The 23,524-nt window shown below is 53.0% G+C and overlaps 1 protein-coding gene and 1 long non-coding RNA gene across 2 annotated transcripts; both read left to right on the top strand.

The window, feature by feature from the left end:
• Positions 1-452: 452 nt before the first annotated feature.
• On the top strand, positions 453-4,576 carry LOC131408972 (uncharacterized). Its single transcript, XR_009220844.1, has 3 exons — positions 453-510; positions 608-792; positions 4,457-4,576. It is a non-coding gene; the product is annotated as an uncharacterized LOC131408972 (long non-coding RNA).
• Positions 4,577-4,900: 324 nt separating this feature from the next.
• Positions 4,901-20,491, top strand: PAX6 (paired box 6). Its single transcript, XM_058546195.1, has 10 exons — positions 4,901-4,958; positions 8,410-8,540; positions 9,441-9,656; positions 10,388-10,553; positions 14,121-14,279; positions 14,752-14,834; positions 15,051-15,201; positions 15,300-15,415; positions 17,931-18,081; positions 19,449-20,491. The coding sequence occupies exons 1-10, from the start codon at positions 4,949-4,951 to the stop codon at positions 19,532-19,534; spliced, it is 1,269 nt and encodes a 422-aa protein (XP_058402178.1). The 5' UTR covers positions 4,901-4,948; the 3' UTR covers positions 19,535-20,491.
• The last annotated feature ends 3,033 nt before the right edge of the window (positions 20,492-23,524 follow it).

Here is a 23,524-nt window from a genome sequence, read left to right as displayed (position 1 = left end):
GCGACCCCCAGCCCAGCGGCCTTCTCTCGATCCTCGCGTTCGCCGCCCCAGTGCGGGCCGCGCGGCCTCCCCGAGCGCTGGGAGCCCGGAGACGCCGGCGTGCGCCGCCCCAGAGCCGGGCGCGGGGGCCCAGCGCCGGGAGAGGAGCCGGGACCCACCGGCGGGGCGAAAACAAGTGTATTCATATTCAAACAAACGGACCAATTGCACCCGGCGGGGAGACGGCGCGTCCAATCGGTGGGCGCGAGGCCCCGGCGCTGCTTTGCATAAAGCAATATTTTGTGTGGGAGCGAGCGGGGCATTTGCATGTTGCGGAGTGATTAGTGGGTTTGAAAAGCGGACCGCGGCTCGGCCTCATTTCCCGCTCTGGTTCAGGCGCAGGAGGAAGTGTTTTGCTGGAGGATGATGACAGAGGTCAGGCTCCGCTAATGGGCCAGTGAGGAGCGGTGGAGGCGAGGCCGGGCCGGCACACACACATTAGCACACTTGAGCCATCACCAATCAGCATAGGTGTGCTGGCTGCAGCCACTTCCCTCACCCACACTCTTTCTCGATCACACCCTGGCGCTGACAGCCCATTTTATTGTCAATCTCTGTCTCCTTCCAGGGATCTGAGCAGCGCTCGCACACACCAAACCAGCAGCGTCCGCGGAGAAAACTCTCGCCAGCAACTCCTCTAAAGCACCGTCTTTTCCAACCCTGGTGGGCTTCAAGCAGCAACAGCGGCCAGAGAAACCCCAACCGAACCAAACTCTTGACAGGAGCTCTGCCGAGGGAGGATGCCTCATAAAGGTGAGTCCGCTTCTTTCTTCTCGCTCCATTTCCATGGCACTCTCCAGGCAGGTCTCCCCTCCCCCTTCCTTCCTCCCTCTCGCCGGCCCCCTCCCCCTCCTACGCCGAAGAAGTTTCCACGCAGGACCGCAAACTTTCTGCCTCCAGCGGGAGCCCGCGTCCGAGGGCGGCCGGCGCGGGGCGCGGGGCGCGGGGAGGGCGGCTGCACCCGCGCCGGTGCCGCGCGGCTGAGCTCCAGGAGGAGCGGGCTCCGCGCGCAGCCGCCGCCGCTCCAGCCCCACCGCCAGATGCCCCTGCCGTGGGCGAGGACGCAGAGGCTGCGCGGTGCCCAGACCCGGCCGGCCGCCGAGCACGGCGGCGGCTTTGTCCAGCCGGGGGCCCAGAGAGCGCCGAGAGCGGGCGCCCAGGGAGCACGAGGGGCCGGCTCCGGCCCGCCCGCCTGCCCGCGCCCCGGCTTTGTGCGGCGCTCGGCTCGGCGCCGACGAGACCCGGCACTGGGGCGCGCAGGGCCGCCGCGCCCGCCGCCAGCCCGAGCAGAGCCAGCGCGGGACGACCGCCGCCGGAGGCCGAGAGCAGGAGCGCGCGAGCCGGGGAGGCAGCCCCGGGCCAGCCGGCCGCGCTCCGAGGAGCCGGGCCGGGCGGGAGGACTGGCGGCTTCCACCGAGCCCTGGCTCGCCCCGATTCGAGCGTGGAGCGGCGCTCGGAAACTCTGTTCCCCGCTCCCCGACCTTCGCCGTCGCCCTGCGAAAGCGGGGGTCTCCCTGCCCTCCAGCCCCAGCGCTCGGTGGGTATTTTTCCTTGTCTTTCTCCGACAAAGCTGCACACGGTGTTGCCGTTCCAACAAGTTTTGAGGTGGAAAGGTGGATTGCATTTAAAAAAAAAATCCAAATCCCCTGATTTTTTCTTTGTGAGGCCTTAAAAAAAATCAGTATGAAGGCATTGGCTTTCCTCTTCGTCTGATCACATCCTCTCCCAGCTAATTAGTCTGAGTAATTTGAGAGCTTTTCGTTCTAAGACCCCAGGAGGAAAAGTGTCTTTTCAAAGTTCATAAAGTTGTTGCCTCTTTCCTTGTGCACATTTCTCAGTCTCCCGGCACCATAATAGCCCTGAATTTTAGCAAGTGTAATTGGGGGGAAACGGAGTTGAATTTCAAGTGGAAATGCTTTCTTTTTCGAGTGCTAAAACCCGGCCCTCCAGTCACGAGTGATTTCTAGAAAGTTTAAAAACAAAGTGAACGTGGTTTCTTTTTTTCTCATACTCGCCAAAGCCCCCTAAGCCGTTCAGACGTTTAAGTCGAACTTGGGAAGGTTTGAGGAGGGGGCGGGAGCAGAAAATGTAATGAAAAGCTGAGAGCTGGAAAGCCGGGCGAGTTGCCGGAGGAGCAGTAACAGTTGCAGCGTTGACGTTCCATTTTTTATAGCCGGTGACCTTTGCGCACGTCTGAAGGCAGTGTGATTAGTTATCTTATTTGGCCCTAGAAAGTAAAACTTTGTCATCTTAATTGCTAATTACTCTTTGGCTGGGGGCCGGGAGAGGCGAAAGTGAGCTCTCGCCTTCACCGCAGCTAAGGAGTTTGGGGATGGATTTTGAGAATTAAGTAATTAAAACGACGGCCTTTGAAAGCTGAGGCTTGTGCTGGGCGTGGGGGAAGCACTGGCCCCGTGGCCTAGTGGACCAGGGCCCGGCGCCTCCGAGGTGTCTGGAGACTCCCTGGTTCCCGGCGTAGGTCCTCGCCCCGCCTCGGGCCGTGGGAAGCTCGGCTGAGCTGGGGGTCCAGCCTCTCGGCGCAGGACTGCTTCCGGCGTCGGTGTGCGCGCTTCCCGGGCTGCTGTTGCACTAAGCGTTAGCGAGGACTTCAGTAATTAGATGGCTTCTTAGCCGCAAGGGGGTGGGAATGGAGCAGAACCGGAACTTGAAATGCTTCCACCTTCCCAGCTGCTTCGAAAATTTATCGGCTAGGCCTCTCCAGAATCAGCGAGCGGATTTTATTAAACGGCTTCGAGAGTGTGCCGCGCGATTGGGGGCATTCAGGTGGGGTTGAGTACAGTGTGGGTAACCGAGAGGAGTGCGGGAAGTTCTGCCCCTTCCAGGGGAATCCCGCTCCCCCGCCGGCCTGCGACTCTTTCGCAGTTTGAGCCCCACTTGTGTGTGTGGGGGGGGCACATGCTTCACGGCGCTGGGGTTTCTGCCTGTCCCGGGCATGACTGTGGCCGTGGGGGCTGAGACACAGGAGAGGGGCCGTGGGAACCGACACCGAGGGTTGCTCGGAGCCCTCTCCTCTCCAGTATTTACTAGGCCGCACTCGGAAGCTGGGAAAAAGTCCTCCCCTTAAGTTTATTTTTATGGATTTAAGCGGCCTCCCAGCTAGTTAATAAATTAGACCATGAATGGCCTTGAAGAGAAAAAATTCTCTTGGAATTCTTTACTTGCACGCAGGCAAAATTAATAGTCACAATAGGTAAAACAGGAAAAAGAACGAATATTTTAGGTTTTTTTTAATAACAGGGAGAAATGATGCTGTGGCTATTTAATTATTTTACCTTTTTTTTTTTTTTGCATACCTCCTGAATGGGTTTCTATTGTAACTCGCTCTCCCCAATTGAGCTCCCCGCGGTGCCGTTGTATCTTTTTACAGCCCCTAACAACTCACACCAGTAACACAATTACCTCCTGATATTTATAACAAGAAATTACTTTTCTATCCTCCCCCAGAGCCTTCTTCTTAGGAGAAGGCAGGGAGGGGTGGTGGAGGGCAAATCTTGGGGGACCCACGCTGGGTCAGGATTTACAAAGTGAGCCGCGTCCCTCTGTCCCTTTGTGAGTTGGTGGGTTGTTGGTGTGTGTGGTTGGAAGCTGTGTTGCTGGTTAGGGAGACTCGGGTTTGCTCTTTGGGTTTGGGGAGAGCTGGAGAATAGAAGCCATTGTTCGCTGTCTGTAGGCTTTGTCGACCACGCTCACCCCCTCCTGTTCATACTTTTTAAAGCAGTGAGGCGAGGTAGACAGCGTGTGTCACAGTACAGTGAAAGGGGAAGATCTAAACACCACAAGAGAAGTTAATCACAATAAGTGAGGTTTGGGGGGAAAAAGTTGGGCTCGCCACTTTCAAAGTCCCAGAAAGGCTGGGAGATGAGTGGAGTGGGGGCCTGACTGGGAGGCTTTGAGCAGGAGAGTGGAAGATAAAGGGGTAACCAGAGAGTTGGGTTCTGGGGGCTTTGGGGTACCTGGGTGGTGAAATTCCTTGGGGAGGGAGTATGGCTCTGCAGCCTTCCTGGTCTGCCCCACCTGCACCCTCAGACTCCCTGAAGTTCTGGGTCCCCTTCCCCTCACCTCTGAACCTCAGGTATTAGTCCTTGGCCTCCACCCCTCACCCCACTGTTTCTCTCTGTCCTCCCCTTTCCCTGCTTCTTGATATTTTTGCAAAATGGGGTCCCAACTTGTCAGATTCTCCAATTCTCCCAAGCCAGGCCAGTGCAGCCACTTCCAAAAGGTGGGGACTTCTGTAGGAGAGGCCACTGGAAATATGGGTGTAACTCTGGGAGTTGGGGTTTCATGGCAGTTTAGGCCCTAGATGCATTTTTTTACTCCTGAGAGTGTGGCTGTAGAGCCCATGGGCCTTTGCTTTTGAGCCACAGTTTGACTGATCTTTCTTTCTGTTTTGTCTTAGGGGGAAGACTTAACTAGGGGTGCGCAGATGCGTGAGACCTTTTATTGTAAAAGTGGACAGACATCCCAGATTTCAGGCAAGTTCTGTGGTGGCTGTTTGGGGGTCCAAAACACGAAAGAATCAGAAGCCTTCTTCACTGTTGTTCAGATAGAAGAAAAAATTCAAAATGGACTCATCATTTCTCCTGATTAAAGGGTTAACTACTAAGAGATTTGGGGGAAACAGATTGGGAATATTGGAATCTTATTTGTAGCCCAAAGGGTAGACTTTGCATGCATTGGAGGGCGGAGCTGGATGACCCTCAGATCACCCCACGAGACTGAGTGGATCATCATTTCCTACAGAAGGGGCATTCTCCTGTCCCGGCTCCAGGGCATCCTCTGTCGGGAGGGAGGCGCACCTGGCGCGGGCCGGGATTGACACCTATACTCTTGCTAACAGAGCCCCAGTTTCGAGCCCCGTGGGACCCCGAGGCCCCCAGCCAGCGCCAGCATGCAGAACAGTAAGTGCCTCTGGTCATTCTCAGACTGCGGGCTGGGGAGCGCGGACCGGTGGGTCAGGGGAGGGCGCAGAGGTTCGCGGTGTCGGTGCCGGCCAGGTCGCCCGCGAGGAAAGAGGCCCGGGGACCTGAGGCGGCTGGGCCCCCTCAGCGCACTGCAACCCGAGAGGGGAGGGCGTTTGCGCGGCTGTTCTCGTCCCTGGAAGAACAGGGGCTGGGCCCTTCAGAGCAGCCCGCTTGAGTTTGCAAAGCTGAGGGAGAGAAACCCCATCCCCCCAAATCCTGTAACTCACACCCCCTCCCCGCCCCTGCCCGGGCTCTGACCCCAGAGAGAGGGGCTGGGCTGAGCAGGGCGGGCGAGGCTTCTCCTGGCTGCGCGAGGAGAAGGAGGCCCCTTTGGGCTCAGCCCGGACTGAACGTCTCCACCGTCCGGGAGAGTGGGGGAAGATCCCCTCCCCCAGTTACTCTCAGGGCAGCTCCTCCCTCCCCCCCAGTCAGGGGCCCAGAAGGAGAGGGGAGCGGGCACCCAGGCCTGCCGTTGGGTGGAGGGGGTAAACTCGCACCATGGGGCTGGTATGGTGCTCTCAGCGCTAGGTAGAGAGTGGGGGTCGAACCAAGGAGTGGAGGAAGCCCTGCCCTGGTAGCTGCAACTACTGTGGGTCCGGGTCGCTCCGGCCCGCAGTGCGTTTGATTCCCGGGCTCTTCGGCCTCCCATTCTCTTTCTGTCCAGGCCCCTTGGGCCCCCAGCCCACCTTCCTGCTCAGTCCGTGGGGGCTGGCACGTGGCAGGGCTAGTCTGGAGGCCGGGCCTGGGAGCCTGGAGGCCCAGTGAAACTAGGCCCGGGTTGGGGTGCGGAGCCTGGACGCGGTTTAAGGCCTGAGCTGTAGCGGGAGCGCCGACAGGCCTAAGTCGTCCAGCAGCCGCCCCTTGCCGACGTGCGACAAGGAGGGGCCCGGGCGCCCGAGCCATCCGTCCTGGAAGCGCTAGCAGCCCCCTGGTGCTTCCGCGGCTGGTGGGCGGGATGCGCAGGAGAGGGCGCAGAGGCGGCGAGCTTTAAGGCAGGTTAGTTGTGCAGAACGTGCCAGGCCCCGGAGTGTGGCCCGGGAGGCACCCTCCTTGGCGAGGGGAAGGCTCTGCCCACCCCTCCTGGCTGCCGGCTTCTCCCCTGCGGCTCAGGCTCCCCCGCCGCAGGCTCTCGGGGGCCGGCCCGGAGCAGCGCGGAGCGTTTGCTGCTGCGGCCTGGCCGGCCGGCCCCGCGGCGCTCAGGGTCGCGAGCCGGCCTGTGGGGCTTTGTGCCGCTCGCTCCCGGGTGTGCGCGAGGCGCAGAGCATCCAAATTGACACCATATGTTTTCCTATTAGATGCTTCGCGGTCGAATTCTAGGCGCATAATCATCGCCACTGGGCGAGAGCGCCAGCCGTCCCTAGGGAAGGGACACAATGATTGAGGCTTAACCTCTGCAGGGGCGCTTAGAGCCGCGCGTCCTCGCTGCCACTTCGATGCTGGCGAAACGGCCTGGCCCGCGTCTCGGGGAGCCCCCGCCGCGGTCGTACGGAGGGGCGCGCCCGGTTTTTGCAGGAGGAGGAGGGAAGGCCAGGGTTAGGCGGCCGCGCAGGCCTGGGCGTTCATGGACTGGGAGATGCCCAGGCCGGGCGTGAAGTTTGGGAATGTCTCGGTCTCTCCGGGAAGGCTCCCTCTGCCAGAGGCGGCTCCCGGGCTGGCGCGCGGATGGGCCCTGCTAGGCCGCGGCGGGCAGCGAGGGGACGGGGGATCCGGAAGAAGCGCCGAGCAGGCGTGGCTCTGCTGCCGGAGCGGTGTCCCCGCGATGTCCCCGCTCCTCGCGCCGGCCCGGCCGGAGCCCAGATCCCCCAACGCTTGTCACTTCTCATCGAATTGAGGCTCCGGCCCCCCTCCCTCAGGCCTCCGGCTACACTGAAAACGCGGCTCCCCTCGAAGGGGAGACAAGCGCAGTTCAATCTCGTCTGAGTGATCTACAAATAGGGACGGAAAGGGTCGTTTTATCACGGTCCCGTTTGTCGTGACGATGCAATTTCCCGGAGCGGAGCACTGTCACAAAGTGACAAGGCCGCCACAAGCGCCCCGACTGATCTTTTCAATTAGCCTTCCATGCATGATCCGGAGCGACTTCCGCCTATTTCCAGAAATTAAGCTCAAACTTGACGTGCAGCTAGTTTTATTTTAAAGACAAATGTCAGAGAGGCTCATCATATTTTCCCCCCTCTTCTATATTTGGAGCTTATTTATTGCTAAGAAGCTCAGGCTCCTGGAGTCAATTTATCAGAGGCTCCAAGGAGAGGAGAGGAGAGCAGGGAGCCACATCTTCTCCGGGAAGGCTGCTTTCTGGAGTTGGGGCTGCAGGTTGGAGATTTTTAAGGAAGTGGAAATTGGCAATTGGCTTTATTTGTGCCTGTGGTTCCTGGGGAGGGGGCTACAGAGGGGTGCTACCTCCCCCTCCCTGTTTTGTAAGATTAGACAATGGGGTGAGGTTGTGAGATGAGATGAAGGAGGGATGGGGGACACTGTGGTGTGGTCTTTTCCTTTTCGATTTTTAATTTTTGCTGCTATCTGTCCTTTGCTGTGGGGAGGGCTGAGTTTAGCAGCGGAGGTGAAGCAAGCTGTGGCGGGTGTGGACAGACTCCCAGCTCTCGGCCCCACGGCTGCTGCCGGACTACTTGGTGGTTGGACCCGATCTGGGGCTCAGACCCTCACCCTGCAGTTGCAGGCGCTGAAACCCAGGTTGGGTTCACTAGCCAAAGAGATGCTATGCTGTTCTGGTTCTTCTCTACTCCTTTCCCATCTCTTCTGTTCTTTTTTTTTTTAAATCCCAATGGTCGTGCCGTGCCTTCGCCAGAGTTTGGAGTGTGACAACAAACGTTTCTGGACTCTAGCGTGCAAGGGAGCGCGGCAGGGCTGTGGGATTTGCTATCACAGTTCCAACAATGCGGAAACCTTGCAGATTCAGTGTGGGTTCTGGAGACCTTACAGTTTGCCGTGCCACTCAGAAGGGATCTTCAGGAGGATATTTTTTGAGCGGATTCTTGGCACCTTGCGGGTTCAGAGGCTGGCTGGGGTGTCTATGAAGAGGGGCAGTGGGCTGGGGGCACTGCTGGGTGACGGTGGTAGTGAGGTGTGTGTGTTCTTGCTCCTTGGCATATGTCTGTATGGTGCTTCTGCAGTCGGGTGGGCCGGAGCACGGCTGTGTGTGAGGTTGGGCTGCCTGGTGCCCTGCATGGCTGTGTGGTCCTGTGGTCATTTGTGATCAAGAGCAGGGACCTGACCTGGGAGGTTGGCACAAGTTGGCAGGGAGCTAAGGATGCATTGTGGTTGTCTTCTCTCCTCCTCCTCCTCCTTCCTCCTCTTCTTCCTCTTCCTTTCTCTTTCCTCTTCTTCCTCTCCTGTCCACTCTGCTCTGCTCTCCTCTCCCTTTCCTCAGGTCACAGCGGAGTGAACCAGCTCGGTGGTGTCTTTGTCAACGGGCGGCCACTGCCGGACTCCACCCGGCAGAAGATCGTAGAGCTAGCTCACAGCGGGGCCCGGCCGTGCGACATTTCCCGAATTCTGCAGGTGATGCTCCCGGCGCCACCCCCTCGCCGCCCCCGCGGCCCTCCACTCTCAACGCCCTCTCTTCATCTCTTACTGTAAACGCTGCCGATTGTGGACCCCCACCCCAGTCGCCACCCCTCTGCCTTCCCTCTTTGCCTCTCCTCCACCATCCTTCCCTCTCTCTTTCAACCTGGGTCAGTCACATAAGATAACTCATCTGCTTAAGAAAAAAAATTGTCTGTGAATATTAAGAAAAGCCAACATCTTTCTCTTTTCATTTGGTGAAAACATTCATTGTGGTAACAGTTTATGAACTATAATAAAATGAGTTATATAAACTGGCATAATTTCATTCCCCTCCCCCTCATCCCATGCTTACCTCAGATTTTGAGATATTTATTTGATTTCTTCATATTGATGAAGATTTATTGATTAAAAAAGACATGCTATTTCCCCTCCTCCTTAACTCACATTACTCAATTGGGCATATTTTTAAAGGAAAAATAAGTAAAAATTCAGTTTATTTTTCCCATTTGCTCATTAAAACATAACACCATTTTAAGCCAGGTGAGCACCAAAAAAATTAATCTGACTTCGTTTTGATGCATCTTCAGGCAATGTTTAAGACAACAGTTTTTTTAAAAAAAAAAAACTTAGATTTTTTAGTTCAAACTGTTTGAAAGTATCATCATATTTGTAGTTTTTAGGGCTACAAATGTAATTTTAAGAAAAAAGCTCTCTACAGTAAGTTCTCGTACCATTGAAGGTATATTTTTGTGTTATAGACCCATGCAGATGCAAAAGTCCAAGTGCTGGACAATCAAAACGTAAGCTTGTCATTGTTTAATGCATACTTAAACAATTTTATTTTTGTCTTGAAATTATTAATAATGTGGTTTTCTGTCCACTTCCCCTATGCAGGTGTCCAACGGATGTGTGAGTAAAATTCTGGGCAGGTATTACGAGACTGGCTCCATCAGACCCAGGGCAATCGGTGGTAGTAAACCGAGAGTAGCGACTCCAGAAGTTGTAAGCAAAATAGCCCAGTATAAGCGGGAGTGCCCGTCCATCTTTGCTTGGGAAATCCGAGACAGATTACTGTCCGAGGGGGTCTGTACCAACGATAACATACCAAGTGTAAGTTCACTGAGAACATTCCCCCTCCCTGCCCTAAGCTCCGTGCTCTCTCCTGTTTTCCATCTCTTTCTTCACCTCCTCCCTGCTGGTGTCTTTCTCTATCTCCTCCCTGCTCCACCTATGTCTCCTCTGTACCTGGGGGTGTTGAGAGGAGCACCTTGACCTTTCTTTGACCTTTGGGAAAATGGGAGTCAAGTGTGGGGAGTTGTTCATCTCATTTGCATGCTGCAAAGTAGAGATCAGAGGCCACCCCCCCCAGGAAAGGCACTTGAGTCAAGAAGCAAAATGAAAATGAAAACCAGATTCTAACCTCCTCCATATATGCCTGCCTGAACCTTCCTTCAGGCATTAAACATCCATTTCTGCCCTAATATAAAACAAAATGAAAGAAAGCTGTAAACCAAGTCTAAATCTTTTTGGGGGGGAAATCTTTTAACAAAGAAAGCAACCACGTGAGTTAGGTCACCAGAGACAACTAGCAACGGTAAAGGAAACACGCCCCACCCCCAGTTGTCTACCCAACCCAACTCAGTTTCCATGCCCAAAGTGATGGCTGTCATTCTGTCCACCATGTCTCTGCAAATTCACCCACTGTCCCAGGATGGCTGGGAGTTTTTTAAAGGGTTAAGGGTCGTTCTTTAAGGGCGTGGGCATGCTGAGATGGGGGCTTACAACGGGACCGTGTGTTGAGGAGGCGCCACCATTTGGTTTGATTTTGGTTTGATTTGCAGGTGTCATCAATAAACAGAGTTCTTCGCAACCTGGCTAGCGAAAAGCAACAGATGGGCGCAGACGGCATGTATGATAAACTGAGGATGTTGAACGGGCAGACCGGCACCTGGGGCACCCGCCCGGGTTGGTATCCGGGGACCTCGGTGCCCGGGCAGCCTGCGCAAGGTAAACCAAGCACCTGTCCGCACAAGGCTCCGTGAATGCAGCCCTGCCCGCGCCGTCTCTTCCCCCTGTCCGCTGTCCCGGCTGCTGGGCCCGGGGTGCGGCGCGCTCCGGAGGCTCGGGACGCGCTGGCTGGCGCGGTGAGGTCTGCCGTGCGTTCGCTGGCCGGGCGGCCGAGGCTTGTGTGCGCCAGGAGCAGCGTGAGCGTGACTGGTGCGCGCGTGCAAGAGCGGCAGGCGTGGGCCGCTGCACCTCTGCTGACGACGCGCGGAGGCCGCCCTGGTCTCCGCGCGCCGTCCCGCCTGCGCAGCGGGGCGCCGACGGGCCGGCGCCGCGAGCGCTCCCCCGAGCTCGGCCGGGGCCGCCGTGGGCCGCGCCCCGCGCCCGGCGTGAGGTGCGGCGATGCGTGGCGCTCGCCCGCGCCCAGGGGCTCACGGGCGGAGAGCGGCCGGGCCGGACCTGCCGCTGCCCGCTGCCCGCTCGGGGCCGACGGCCGCGCGCGCGTCGCAGCAGAACGCGAACCGTCCTACAAAGGATGCTGCGTCGCCCGCTAGAATTTGTTCCGGGAACAACCCTGTCGCCCGTAATTGCTCATTAGAGAGCGTTTTGTTTCTCATTAAGGCGACATGAATGAGCGTCTCGCTGACGGAGACAGCTGTAGGAATGTTCCACAAGAGACCTCTGGACACGACTCGGCACCGAGTGCCAATTAGACGTGTCAGTGCCGGAGCCGCGAACAATCGGGACGGACCCCGGGAGGAGGGGGCGGCGCCCCCGGCCGCGCCCCGAGGCCCCCGGTCCGGCCGTGGGTCCGCGGCTCCGGCCTCGCCGCCCTCGGAGGCAGGACCCGCCCCCAGAGGTGGCCCGAGGGTCCACGCCCCTCCCCCCGCCCCCCCGCGGCCGAGCGTCCGGCCGGAGCCGCAGGCGGGCGGGCTCTGAGGGGCCGGCGGGAGGCAGGACGGCGGCCCCGGGGACCCCCGCACGCCGGGCCTGTGGGGCCCGTGGGCCCGTCCGCTGACCCGCCCCGTCCTTCCTGCAGGACCCACGTCCCGCCCCGTCCCCCTGCCTGTCCGCCCGGACAGCGGCCCTGGAGCACCGGCTCCCGTGAAAGCCCGATGGGTGGGCGCTGAGTCCACCACGGAAACAGGGCGCCAGCCTGACCTCTCGCCACGGCCTGAGGGGCCGCTCTGCCTCCCTCCTCCCCCGACGGAGCTCTCCTCACCGACGGCGCCTGCGTGCGCGTGTGAACGTGCGTGTGAGAATGTGCGTGTGTGCGTGTGTGAGAATATATGAATGCGAGAATGCGTACGTGAAAGTGCGTGAGAAGGCGTGTGAAAGTGTGTAAATGTGCATGTGACAATCTGAGTGAATGTGAAAATGTGTGGACGTGCGTGTGAGAAACTGCGTGTGACATCGTGTGTATGTGTGCAAATGTGCCTGTGAGAATGAGTGGATGTGTGTGAAAATGTGGACGTGCGTGTGGGAACGCGCATGTGTAAGTGTGAGAATGTGAAAATGCGTGTGTGACTGTGAGAAGGAACGTGTGCGTGTGTGAGGCGCGTGTGAAGCGTGCGCGTGCGGACCGCGCGGGGGGCGGCGGGGCGCCGTGTCGCGTCCTACCCCGAGCGCGGCGGCTCTGACGAGCGGGAGCCAACGTTCCGGAGAGGGCGCGGGCGCCCCTGGAGGGCGCCGGAGTGCCCCCCGGGCGGGCCGGCCGCCGACGCTCTGCTCCCCCGGAGCAGCGCCCGCGCCCCTCGGCCCGGTGTCTGAGGCGCTCGCGCCGCGCGGCGGCCCGCGTCAGGGGGACGCCCGTCAGCTCGGCCGCGCGTGCCCGCTCAGGCCCGACCCCTCGGCCGCCGGGCGAGGCCTGCCCGCTGCGTGCCCTCGCGCTGTGGGCCCGCGCGCTCTGCTGCGTGGACCCCCCCCGGCCGCCCCCCCCGGGCCGCCCCCTCGTCCCCCCCCACGCCGCCCGCCGCCCTGCTCTCGCCCCCCCCCGCCCGCCCGCGCCCGGCGGCGGCCCCGCGGACAGTGATTAATGACGGCCGAGCCGGGGTTAACACACTGCCCCGCGGAGTCTGTCGACCGGCCCCGCCGCACAATGCGGCCGCTGCACGCCTGCGGAGGATCCTTTTGTTGTGCGCGTCTTTGTGGCCTCGAAATTCTGCCCACGAAAGTTTGCCGACGCTCCCGCCCGGGAGTTTAATGGTTTCCCTTACGGGCCGGGCTTTGTGCGGCCTGAAAGGGGCCCCGCGCTATTCAAGCGCTGGTGGTCATCTCAATAGATCGCCGAGGGCCCATATGGTGGCCAGAGCCGGCGGATCCGCCTGTTGGAAGGGGGGAGAAGGTGGGGTTTAAAGCGTTTCAGAGGTCCTGAAAAGATCCCACTAGATCCTGTCAGCGTTGCGGAGCCTTTGAAGAAGCGGCCTTTGTCTCGGGTTATAAACGATATTCCTGGCGGGCCTTCCCGCTGGCGGCCGCCCCGCGGCCAGGGTCCGGGGGGCCTGTCCCTCGGGGGCTGAGGACCGGCCGGCCATGCCCGGCCCCTTCAGACGGGCTGGGGCCCCTGAGCACGACGGGCACGGGCACAGCAGCCCCGGTGCTCGTCCTGCCCTCCAGGCAGCGGGGAAAACAATCAAACTTTCCCCCGTTTATCATTAATGATAGAAATTACATTAAAAGTGGGGGAAATGCTCTAATTAAAAACGTACCGCTTAAATGATGTGCCAAGGTTTCAGCTGCAACGTAGCGTATTTAGCTAGTTAGTGAACTCGCCACTATTTCTTTTTTAAAATTACACGTTAAAAATTTAAAAGAATTCTTACTTTTTTCTGGTGCAACACATTACAAAGAATGGACAGTCCTTTTATCTAAATATAAAATTCCATTTTCAGCAATTATAGCCTGTTCTTGGTGATGATATAATTACAGCTGTGTTCGTAATAGGTGTCAAGGCAAAGCACACTCATACAATAGTTGAATAAAACTGCAGAACAATGCGAGCACTTCTAAATTCACAACCTTTAAAATGAAATTGACTGTGCAGAATTCAAATAAAAACTAGATAAATATTTTTTTAAAAGATTACAAGCTTGGTTTGGTTTCTTAATAGCATTTTCTACAAACCTATCAACATCTAATTGATTAGATAGGAATTACGGACTATAGATCAGCTGAGATCTTGAACATCACTCTTCTGTTTTCCCAACACCGCCATAGGTAAATAAATTCCATAGGGAGAGGGAACTGGGAGGCACTGGGGAGTCCAGGTTGCTTATGAGAGATTGTGTTAATTGGAAACTTCAGCTGTTCCGTCATTCAAAGAAATGCCACTGTGTAAGTGTGTGTACTGTGCAGTCTCATCTTGATAAAAACAGAAAAAAGGAAATGGTAGTCAGGTCCCGGGTGTCACTAAGGTCTTGTGTTGAAAGAAGGCTGTACTTCGTTACCTTGGGCATGTCTTGGTGAGACTGTCAGAATATACTGCGTTGGGGCTTATGGCTATACCGGGCCCCTTTTGGAGGCTCCGAGTTATTCCGAATTTCTCTTACCGTCCTATTCTTTTTGTTCCAGATGGCTGCCAGCAACAGGAAGGAGGGGGAGAGAATACCAACTCCATCAGTTCCAACGGAGAAGATTCCGATGAGGCCCAAATGCGACTTCAGCTGAAGCGGAAGCTGCAGAGAAATAGAACATCCTTCACCCAAGAGCAGATTGAGGCCCTGGAGAAAGGTGATGGGGTTTTTCAAAGTAGAGAAGCAGTAAATCAAAGTAATGGCACACCTTCAGTACAAAGGGCTAAATTCAGCCAGGGCCCTTTGCATAGAAGGCTGAAAAGGTCTTTTTTCCTTCTGTCTTTTTTTTTTTTTCCCTGGGCATCTTTTCAGTGTGTGTGTGTTTTCTTTCTTCTTTTCACGTACCAGTAATTCAAAGACTAGTCTGACTTGTCATACGAAAAAATGATGATATGGCTAATTCAGGCCACAGAAGCATCCTTGAGTGACTGTCATTCCTAAGGAAATTTAACTTGGTTCTGGTGGGATCCTTCTTCCAAGTACAGTCAGTGCTGACAGTAGCAGCATTTCAAAGGGAACTGGCTGGAGGTGATGGAAGTGGGGAGGTGGGGACCAGCTTGATCCAGGGCTGGGTTGACACATTTTGTGTAGTTCTGGCACAACATAGAAAACTCAACTTACTCTTTCAGAGTTTGAGAGAACCCATTATCCAGATGTGTTTGCCCGAGAAAGACTAGCAGCCAAAATAGACCTACCTGAAGCAAGGATACAGGTACCCAGGGACTGTGTGGTCTCCTCCTTTGTGACTCATACCGTCTGCCTTTTCTAGGGACAATGGTGCTTCTAAGGAACGCCGTTTGTCTATACGAATAGTAGCAGGTTCAGTCCCCTGAATACCTTTCGGGGGGAGGAGGGGACAGTGGAAGAGCCAGGGGTGGGGTTGAGCCGGCAGTGGGCACAGGGCTAACCTGTTCCATCTGACTTCCAGGTGTGGTTTTCTAATCGAAGGGCCAAATGGAGAAGAGAAGAGAAGCTGCGGAACCAGAGGAGACAGGCCAGCACCACGCCTAGTCACATTCCCATCAGCAGCAGCTTCAGCACCAGCGTCTACCAGCCAATCCCACAACCCAGCACGCCCGGTAATGTGGGATCTTCATGCCACCACCCTGTGTGTCTGCACCTGTTTGCCCTCGGCCCTGACGCGCTGTGACTGTCTGTCGTGTCCCTCTCCCTGCAGTGTCCTCCTTCACCTCGGGCTCCATGTTGGGCCGAACAGACACGGCCCTCACGAACTCCTACAGCGCCCTGCCGCCCATGCCCAGCTTCACCATGGCGAATAACCTGCCTATGCAAGTAAGTGGGGCCGGCGCCGCCCGCCTGACGGGCGGATGGGGCCTGAGACCTCGCTGCCGTGCACGCGCCCCGGGGCCTTTCTCACGGCAGTGGTTGGCCCGACTAGTCACGTCCGTCCGTGATGAAAACAGTCACTCTAGTCTTTTAATTGATTGATGGATTCATGTCCATAAAAACCCAAAAGCCTGATGTTCGGTCAGGTTGATCTGCCTTTTGCTCATAGAGAATGTTGGCTTGATGATGTGGGTGGGAATGGGGCATGTTTCAAGTGCCAGGGAATCTTGTACCAGAAAATGGTCATAGTGCAGGCACGGTATTAGACGGTGAGGGGTTGGTATCCATGAAATTTGGTGTGTTATATTGGTGTGTTCACCTTAATGAATATGTGATCTGCGTGTGCATTTCGGACAGTATTCAGGGTGTATGTGACACACTAGTGAGGAAGAAAAAGGGGTCAGAAATGGGATTCATGTTTGCACAGCCAGATATACCTAACATAGAGGAAAAGCTAGTTTTCTTTCTACATCTTATGATTAAAAAAGGAGTAGAAGGCGTTTGCTGGAAACCTAGAGTGTCTTTGCCGTGACTCCCGTGGTGAGTCTGGTGCTCCTCCTGCCTGGGAGGCTGGTGCTGTTCCCTCAGTGTGACAACCTGCCCCACTGTGTTCCCTCCAGACGTGCTGGGCCCTGTGCCAGGGCCACCCTCCACAGTGCCTTCGTGTGAGGCGGGCGGCAGGTGCTAGAACTCAGAGTGGATGGATCCTTGATGGGAAGGAAGGCGGTGGGCCTTCTGCAGGGGCTCTCCCAGGACTCCTGCTTGTGCAACAATTAGAGATGCGATGGTGTGAGGGTGGCCTGCAGGAGGCCCGGCTGTAAACAGTTCTGGGGCTACACAGATCGTTTATTCTCCACTGAACATCTTTTGCCGGATTTCTAATCCAAATAACAGCAAAATAAATGTTTAATATTCTTCAGACTAATATAGGAGCAGCTAGATAAGCAACTTCAGAGGGATTATTCACGTTTATTTTTATTGCATCTGGATATTACTGGCCTTAGTGCAATTAATGTAAATTAAGGGATTAACAGCTCATTAGTTGGTGTCGATAAACTGCCTCGGAATTTTCCAGAATTCAGGTTGCCTAGAGGAGGCGATGCTGGGAATTAGAAGCAGATGCTGAAATTCTGGTACAGCCCTCAAGGCCTGCTTGCCTCCTTGAACCTGATGTTAGTAGTTGTCCTCGGACCTTAGTAAGGCCCCCGAGCATCCTGTTCAGTTTTGTGGATTGTAGCAACGTCAGGTCTCGGTGAAGATAACACGGTGTGCAAATGGGAAAACGTTACAGACCATTAAACAGATGCTGCTCCTCTCTTAGGGTTGTTTCCACATATAGACTAGTGTGGCTCAGTTTATTTCAAATACTGACTTTTAAAAATTACACAACTTATGTAATTCAAAAAATACATACATTCATAAAGCACAAAAAAAATAAAAATTATCAATGATTCTACTGTTCAGAGAAAATTACTCTTTGAATTTTGTGGTGGGTGGGGTGCCGGTCTGTCTGTCCATCAGTTCATCCTGTTGACCAAAATCTTCAACCGTTTCACAAAGGGTGAGTGTGCTCCTCCGGGCCCTCTCTCAAGTGTCACCGTCTCTGAGAATGTGGGTCTTGGAATGCTCAATATTCCTATAGTCTGCAGAGCAGAGCAGTACCGTCATCTCCCTTGTTCCTGACATGCTTCTGTTAATTCATCCCACGCTTGCTGCCCTGGCATAGCCCAGGAGCACTCATAAGGGGTTTTGTCCCAGCTCTATTCTTTATTTAGTTGGGAGAAAGGTTTACCTCTCCACTACCACCTTAGAAGGGAGCAATACAGTTTTATGGATAAGCCCCACTCTGGGTTTTTGGGTCTGTGAGGAAGTTACAGCTAGCTCTCAGGCGGGGACTGGGGATTTACTGACACTTCTGGCGCTCTAACCTGAGATCATTACTGATCTGCCTCCTCTTCTTTCATCCTGTGAGTCCCACCACGAGAGGCTCCTCTGGTCCCTAAACCAAACTTCGCAGAGAGCACCTCCCCTGTTCTCTGCCCCAGAGCTTGAGATGTGGGGTTTGGGGGCCGCTGGATTCTCAGGTAGACGGCTCTGCAGGAGCAGTGGTGTGTTTTGATGGAAGGCCTCATGCTACAGCTTCTCTAAGATGCCAGCAGAGGTCCAAGACAAAAATGGATAAAAATCCTATTAATTTTATGGATAGTGCCAACTGTCTAGCCAGACAGCTGTCTGAATTTACAGTACCTTATTAGTTTGGCTCAAGGCATCTTCACTCTAGCTTGGCCAATGGAAGGACTGGTTGGAGGCGTGATTTTAGGGTTGTCACGTGGAATTCCAGTACTTTCCATGAAGGCATCTTTAATGATCAGAGCTGCTGGCAGAGTTCCGGGGAGGAGGGAGCTGGGGACGTGGCTGTGATGTGTTTCTCCGTGACCACAGGCTGCCTTTCTCCTCTCAGCCCCCGGTCCCCAGCCAGACGTCCTCGTACTCCTGCATGCTGCCCACCAGCCCTTCGGTGAACGGGCGGAGTTACGACGCCTACACCCCACCCCACATGCAGACACACATGAACAGTCAGCCCATGGGCACCTCGGGCACCACGTCCACAGGTGAGCGCCGCGCCCACGGGCCGCACAGAGGCCGCCTCTGCGGCTTCTCTTGCCAGGTGATCTCCCTCCATTCGGTTTACCTAAAAAGAACCTCCTGGCCTTGGGGGATGGTGTGTTTAACTCTGTGTTGCTTGCTTCTCTAGGGAAAATTGGTTGAAAAGGGAAATTCAGTCAAGCTAGTCAGTAACTTGACACCATACAGACGAAAAGCAAAGTTGTATTTCCTGAATGTGGTCACAGAGGTTGTATGTGCAGACAAGGCCTGAGACTGCGTTTTCTGAGATACTGTTGGCAAAGCTTGACAGTGAGGCCTGAGCTGTAGGGCGAATGCCCTTGGAAGACTCCTCACCCACCAGGTGCCTCTCACGCAGCTGGAGAAGCAGCACCCCGGGTGTCCAGATCGCTTTATTGCTAAACTTCCAAACATACAAACAACTGGAGGGTTTCTTGTTTTCTTTTGGGTGGGGGACTTGGGATTCAATAGGTATAGGTAAAAATATTCTCTGGTTTCTAAAGGTGCTACTTTTGTTTGTAACACTTGAAATATTTTTTTAAAAATACACTTAAGGGGCCGGCCTCGTGGTGTAGTCGTTAAGTTCGCGCGCTCCACTTTGGTGGCCTGGCGTTCGCAGGTTCGGATCCCGGGCGCAAATGACACACCACTTGTCAAGCCATGCTGTGGCGGTGTCCCATATAAAGTAGAAGATAGGGGCTGGCCCCGTGGCACAAGTGGTTAAATGCGCGCGCTCCACTGTGGCCACCCGGGGTTCGCCGGTTCGGATGCCAGGTGCACACCGACGCACTGCTTGGCAAGCCATGCTGTGTCCCATATAAAGTCCCATATAAAGTGGAGGAAGATGGGCACGGATGTTAGCCCAGGGCCAGTCTTCCTCAGCGAAAAAAAAAGAGGAAGATTGGCAGATGTTAGCACAGGGCTGATCTTCCTCACAAAAACAATAATAATAATAAAGTAGAGGAAGAGGGGAAACAGATGTTAGCCCAGGGCCAATCTTCCTCAGCAAAAGAGGAGGATTGGCAGCAGATGTTAGCTCAGGGCTGGTCTTCTCTCTCACACACACACACACACACACACACACACACACATACACACGCAAATAAATAAATAAATAAAAATAGAGTAGAGGAAGATGGCCATGGATGTTAGCCCAGGGCCAATCTTCCTCAGCAAAAAGAGGAGGATTGGCAACGGATGTTAGCTCAGAGCTGGTCTTCCTCACACACACACACAAAATACACCTAAAATGTTAGAAAGCATTAGAGATGTTTTTCTTAACCTATAAACTCATACTCCATGCTTGTCTCTCGAAGGGAATATCTACATGGCTGTTTCTTTCATCCACTTCTAGGACTCATTTCCCCTGGTGTGTCAGTTCCAGTTCAAGTTCCTGGAAGTGAACCTGATATGTCGCAATATTGGCCAAGATTACAGTAAAAAAAAAAAAAAAAAGAGAGAAAGGATATATGTTATTTCCATCAGTGACTGTGGACATGACAGTTGGGCGTTCAGGAAGGAGAGAAAAATGGCTGTTAGAAGCACTTCAGTTCTGCAGTCGTGTCCTTATTGTGACACCGGGGACAGACTCGAAAGAAGGACCTTTGTGTACAGAAGGCACGGTATCAGTTGGAACAAATCTTCATTTTGGTATCCAAACTTTTATTCATTTTGGTGTATGATTTGTAAATGGGCATTTGTCTGTTATAATGAAAAAAAGAACAACGTAGATTGGATGGATGTTTGATCTGTGTTGGTCATAAAGTTGTTAAAAAAAAAGGAAACCATGACCAACAAGCTTTGCCACAAATTAAGAGTTTTATCAAGATATATTGAATACTTCTACTCATCTGTTCATAGTTTATGGACTGATGTTCCAAGTTTGTATCATTCCTTTGCATATAATTAAACCTGGAACAACATGCACTAGATTTATGTAAGAAATATCTGTTGGTTTTCCAAAGGTTGTTTAACAGATGAAGTTTATGTGCAAAAAAGGGTAAGATATAAATTCAAGGAGGAAAAAAGTTGATAGCTAAAAGGTAGAGCGTGTCTTCGATATAATCCAGTTTGTTTTATGTCAAATGTAAGTATTTGTCTTCCCTAGAAATCCTCAGAATGATTTCTATAATAAAGTTAATTTCATTTATATTTGACGAGAATACTCTATAGATGTTTTATACACATTTTCACGCAATCATACGTTTCTTTTTGGCCAGCAAGAGTTCATTGTTCTTAGATATAGTTGTATTACTGTTCACAGGCCAATCACTTTGTGCATCTAGAATTCATTCCTAATCAATTAAAAGTGCTTGCAAGAGTTTTAAACTTAAGTGTTTTGCAGTTGTTCACAACTACATATCAAAGTTAACCATTGTTGATTGTAAAAATCATACCAAAGCCTTTGTACTTCCTTTATTATACTGTTTTCTTTTTAACCTTATAGTGTGGTGTTACCAATTTTGTTTCCATGTTAGATTAACACATTCTAAACCAATGGTTACTTTCATAATACTCTATTTTAAATCCTGATAATCCTTAAAGAAATAATTCTTATAGTTTCATAAATCAGAAATGTGTTAGAAACAAATTCCACTTAAAAAGCTGTGTGAAGATCTGTGCCCATTTCTACCCCCTACATGCATACAAAATGGTAACATTTCCCAGTTAGCCATTTAATTCAAAAGCTCAAAGTCTAGAAATAATTTAAAAATGCAACAAGCTATTAACTTGGCATTGTCTTTTGAATTAGAGCTGTCATTTTCAATTGGGGCAGATTTCCACTGTCAGCCTGTTTCAACAATGATTTCCCTGAAGCATATTCAAAAGAAGATTTCTTCTCGAGACCCTCTGAAAGCTGTTACCTTTCTCAGATGGGCCCTCGCCCTGTGCTGTCTCCCTCCCCTCTGCACGAGGGGCATCACTCCCCACTGAACCACTACAGCTGTTCCCATTGGAATCTCGCTTTCTGTCAGCTGTGGATGGTGGAGGGGGATGTTGCATGTCAAGGAATAATGAGCACAGACATATCAACAGACAACAACAAAGCGGACTGTGGCTGGCCGGTGGGAGTTAAAGGCCTTCAGTCGTTGGCAGCTTAAGCCAAACATTACCAAATCTATGAAGCGGGGCCCATTGTTGGTCAGTTGTTATTTGCAGTGAAGCACAGATCTGATCATGTTTAAAGTGGAGGCACGCAGGGCTGGAGTGCTTGAGCCCAAGCAAAGGATGGAAAAAAATAAGCCTTTGTTGGGTGAAAAAGGCCTGTCTGAGACTTTTATTTGTCTGTTCTGTGCAACATGTTAAGTCATTTGTAGCTAAGTTTTCTTCTGCAAACTTCAGTCAAGGGCTGGGGGCTCTGGCAGTCTAAATTAAATGTTTGCACAGACAGAAACCACTGGGGACACGACACACTTCCACTCAATTGTACTCTGCTCTTTTTTTGTTTTATTTTTAATTCCCAAAGGTAAATGTTCAGAAATATAGAAATTAATTGGAGGCTTTAAAAGATAACCTTCTAGCTCAACATCTACTGTTTTCTAGTTAAGGAATTACCTGTGACAGGTCATTGTGATCCAACTCTCTGGCATGCTATATATTAATAACTAACTTCATTCCACCCGAGTTGCTGCACATTTAGAGACACCTCCCTAGGTTGATTGCAGTTTCTTATGTGTGTGTGTGGTTTTCTCACCGTCAGCCTGCACTGCACGCTTGCACACTGCTGCAGTGGAGGGTGCACAGGTCTGCACTGCTGGTCCAGTTGCCCATGCAGATATTTCTACCTCCCGACACTGTGCAGCCTACACTCCTGAGGGACACGCGCCCAGGGAACTGTCAGAGAAGGGCTCTGTGTGGTGTGTGCTGCAGCAGCTGCTGGCTTGCTTCGTGCCTGCAAGAAGCGACAGTTTCCAACCGGCTATGACTTGGGCCAGGGTCAGGCGGCCGGCCAGCTCCCAGCTCTGTTGTGTAGACTTTGGAGAACCTGCTGTGGCACTTTGGTGCAGGAGCTGGGTGGGAGAAGGGGTATGTTGTGGGGCCTGCATGCGTGCACTTGGGCACGTATGTGTGTCCTCCGAGGGTCAGGATTGCCGGGGTGCAGTGGCACAGCCTGGTTTAGTGACGAAGCGGCTGCTCGGGTGCAGAAGCCCTCTGGTCCGGCAGGACGGAAGGCTGCCTTGCCTTCTGCCCTCACCCTGGGATGAGCCGTGCGTGTGAGTGGAGCTCGAGGCACTCTCCCGGGGAGAGCACGGCAGGCCCGGAATCCTGCGCCCAGGAGGGAGCCTTTTACTCATTGTTGAAATAACTTACTTTTGCTTATTTATCTACTGAAGGGTATATATATGTCTGTGTTTATCAATGGGAACTCTGCGGGGACGGTGAGGCACCATCTTCGGGGGGTGACTGTCAATGAGAGATGTCCTCAGTAGAATCACAGACTAACAGCCTGTGATTATTCTCCAAACTTGACTGGCTTAGGGAGACCAGGTGAACAGAATTAGAGCTGAATGTCTGAGTAAGGAACATGCAAATTACTCCGAGTAAAAATATGCTTTTTACTACAATGAATTTTCAGAGTATTTTCCCCCCAAAGCTGTGCCTTCTGACTCTTAAATGGTAAGCAACTGGCTTCTTGATGTGGCTCACATAATCAATTTTTCTTCCTTTTTTTTTTTTTAATCATAACTAGGTTTCCTAAGATTCCTTTATACAGTATTTGAAGATCCAGCTCTGTTTTGTGAATTTTTGTCATCTTAGATGGTGTCTATATTCTTCTGCTTATTTCTTTCTCCTCTGGGCCTTCTTGTTAACAAGATTGAAAAAAAAATGCTTTTCTTCTCTGTATGTTTGGCTCACCAAGGCCAAACACAAAGTCTTTCCTTTTCTGTTTCTCAAGAATAACCTCATTTTTCTATTTTTGCATCAGTCCTGAATGACTTCTCTGCTCAGTTTTAAAGTTCACAGTGTAAGTACCAAGGGTTAAGTATTGCTTAAATTCGGTGGGGTTGACGGTGACTGTCTTTGCAAAGCCCATTAGCATGGCCTTTAGGAAGGACGTTCACCACGGGCCTGAACGAATGAATGGGGTCCCCCACTTCCCTTCTGTATGTGTGTTCGTGAGTCTGATTCTTTAAAATTAATTAGACAGGGAATTGATTGCAGAGTGTTGCTTCCTTTTGAAGTCGTTTTATTTTGTCTAGTGTTAGTATTTGCAGATGCTGGAGGTGGAGATAAAGAATAAAGGGAAGAGGGGAAGAGAAAATGGGAAATTGTCTGGTGGCTACTAGAAAGAAATTCAGAGGGTCTTAGAACCCCAGCACCTGAGCGGACTGCAGCAGTCAAAATATTTACCTCCTGTTAGAGAAAGGCAAATCTATGGTAAGAAATGAATACCAGAGAGGGTTAGAAGTTTTAGAAACATTTAAAAGA

This window comes from Diceros bicornis, chromosome 7 (genome assembly GCF_020826845.1).
Source record: "Diceros bicornis minor isolate mBicDic1 chromosome 7, mDicBic1.mat.cur, whole genome shotgun sequence".
Lineage (NCBI taxonomy): Eukaryota > Metazoa > Chordata > Mammalia > Perissodactyla > Rhinocerotidae > Diceros > Diceros bicornis.
The sequence above is the reverse complement of the archived record's forward strand: the minus strand, read 5'-3'. Positions and strand labels throughout refer to the sequence as shown.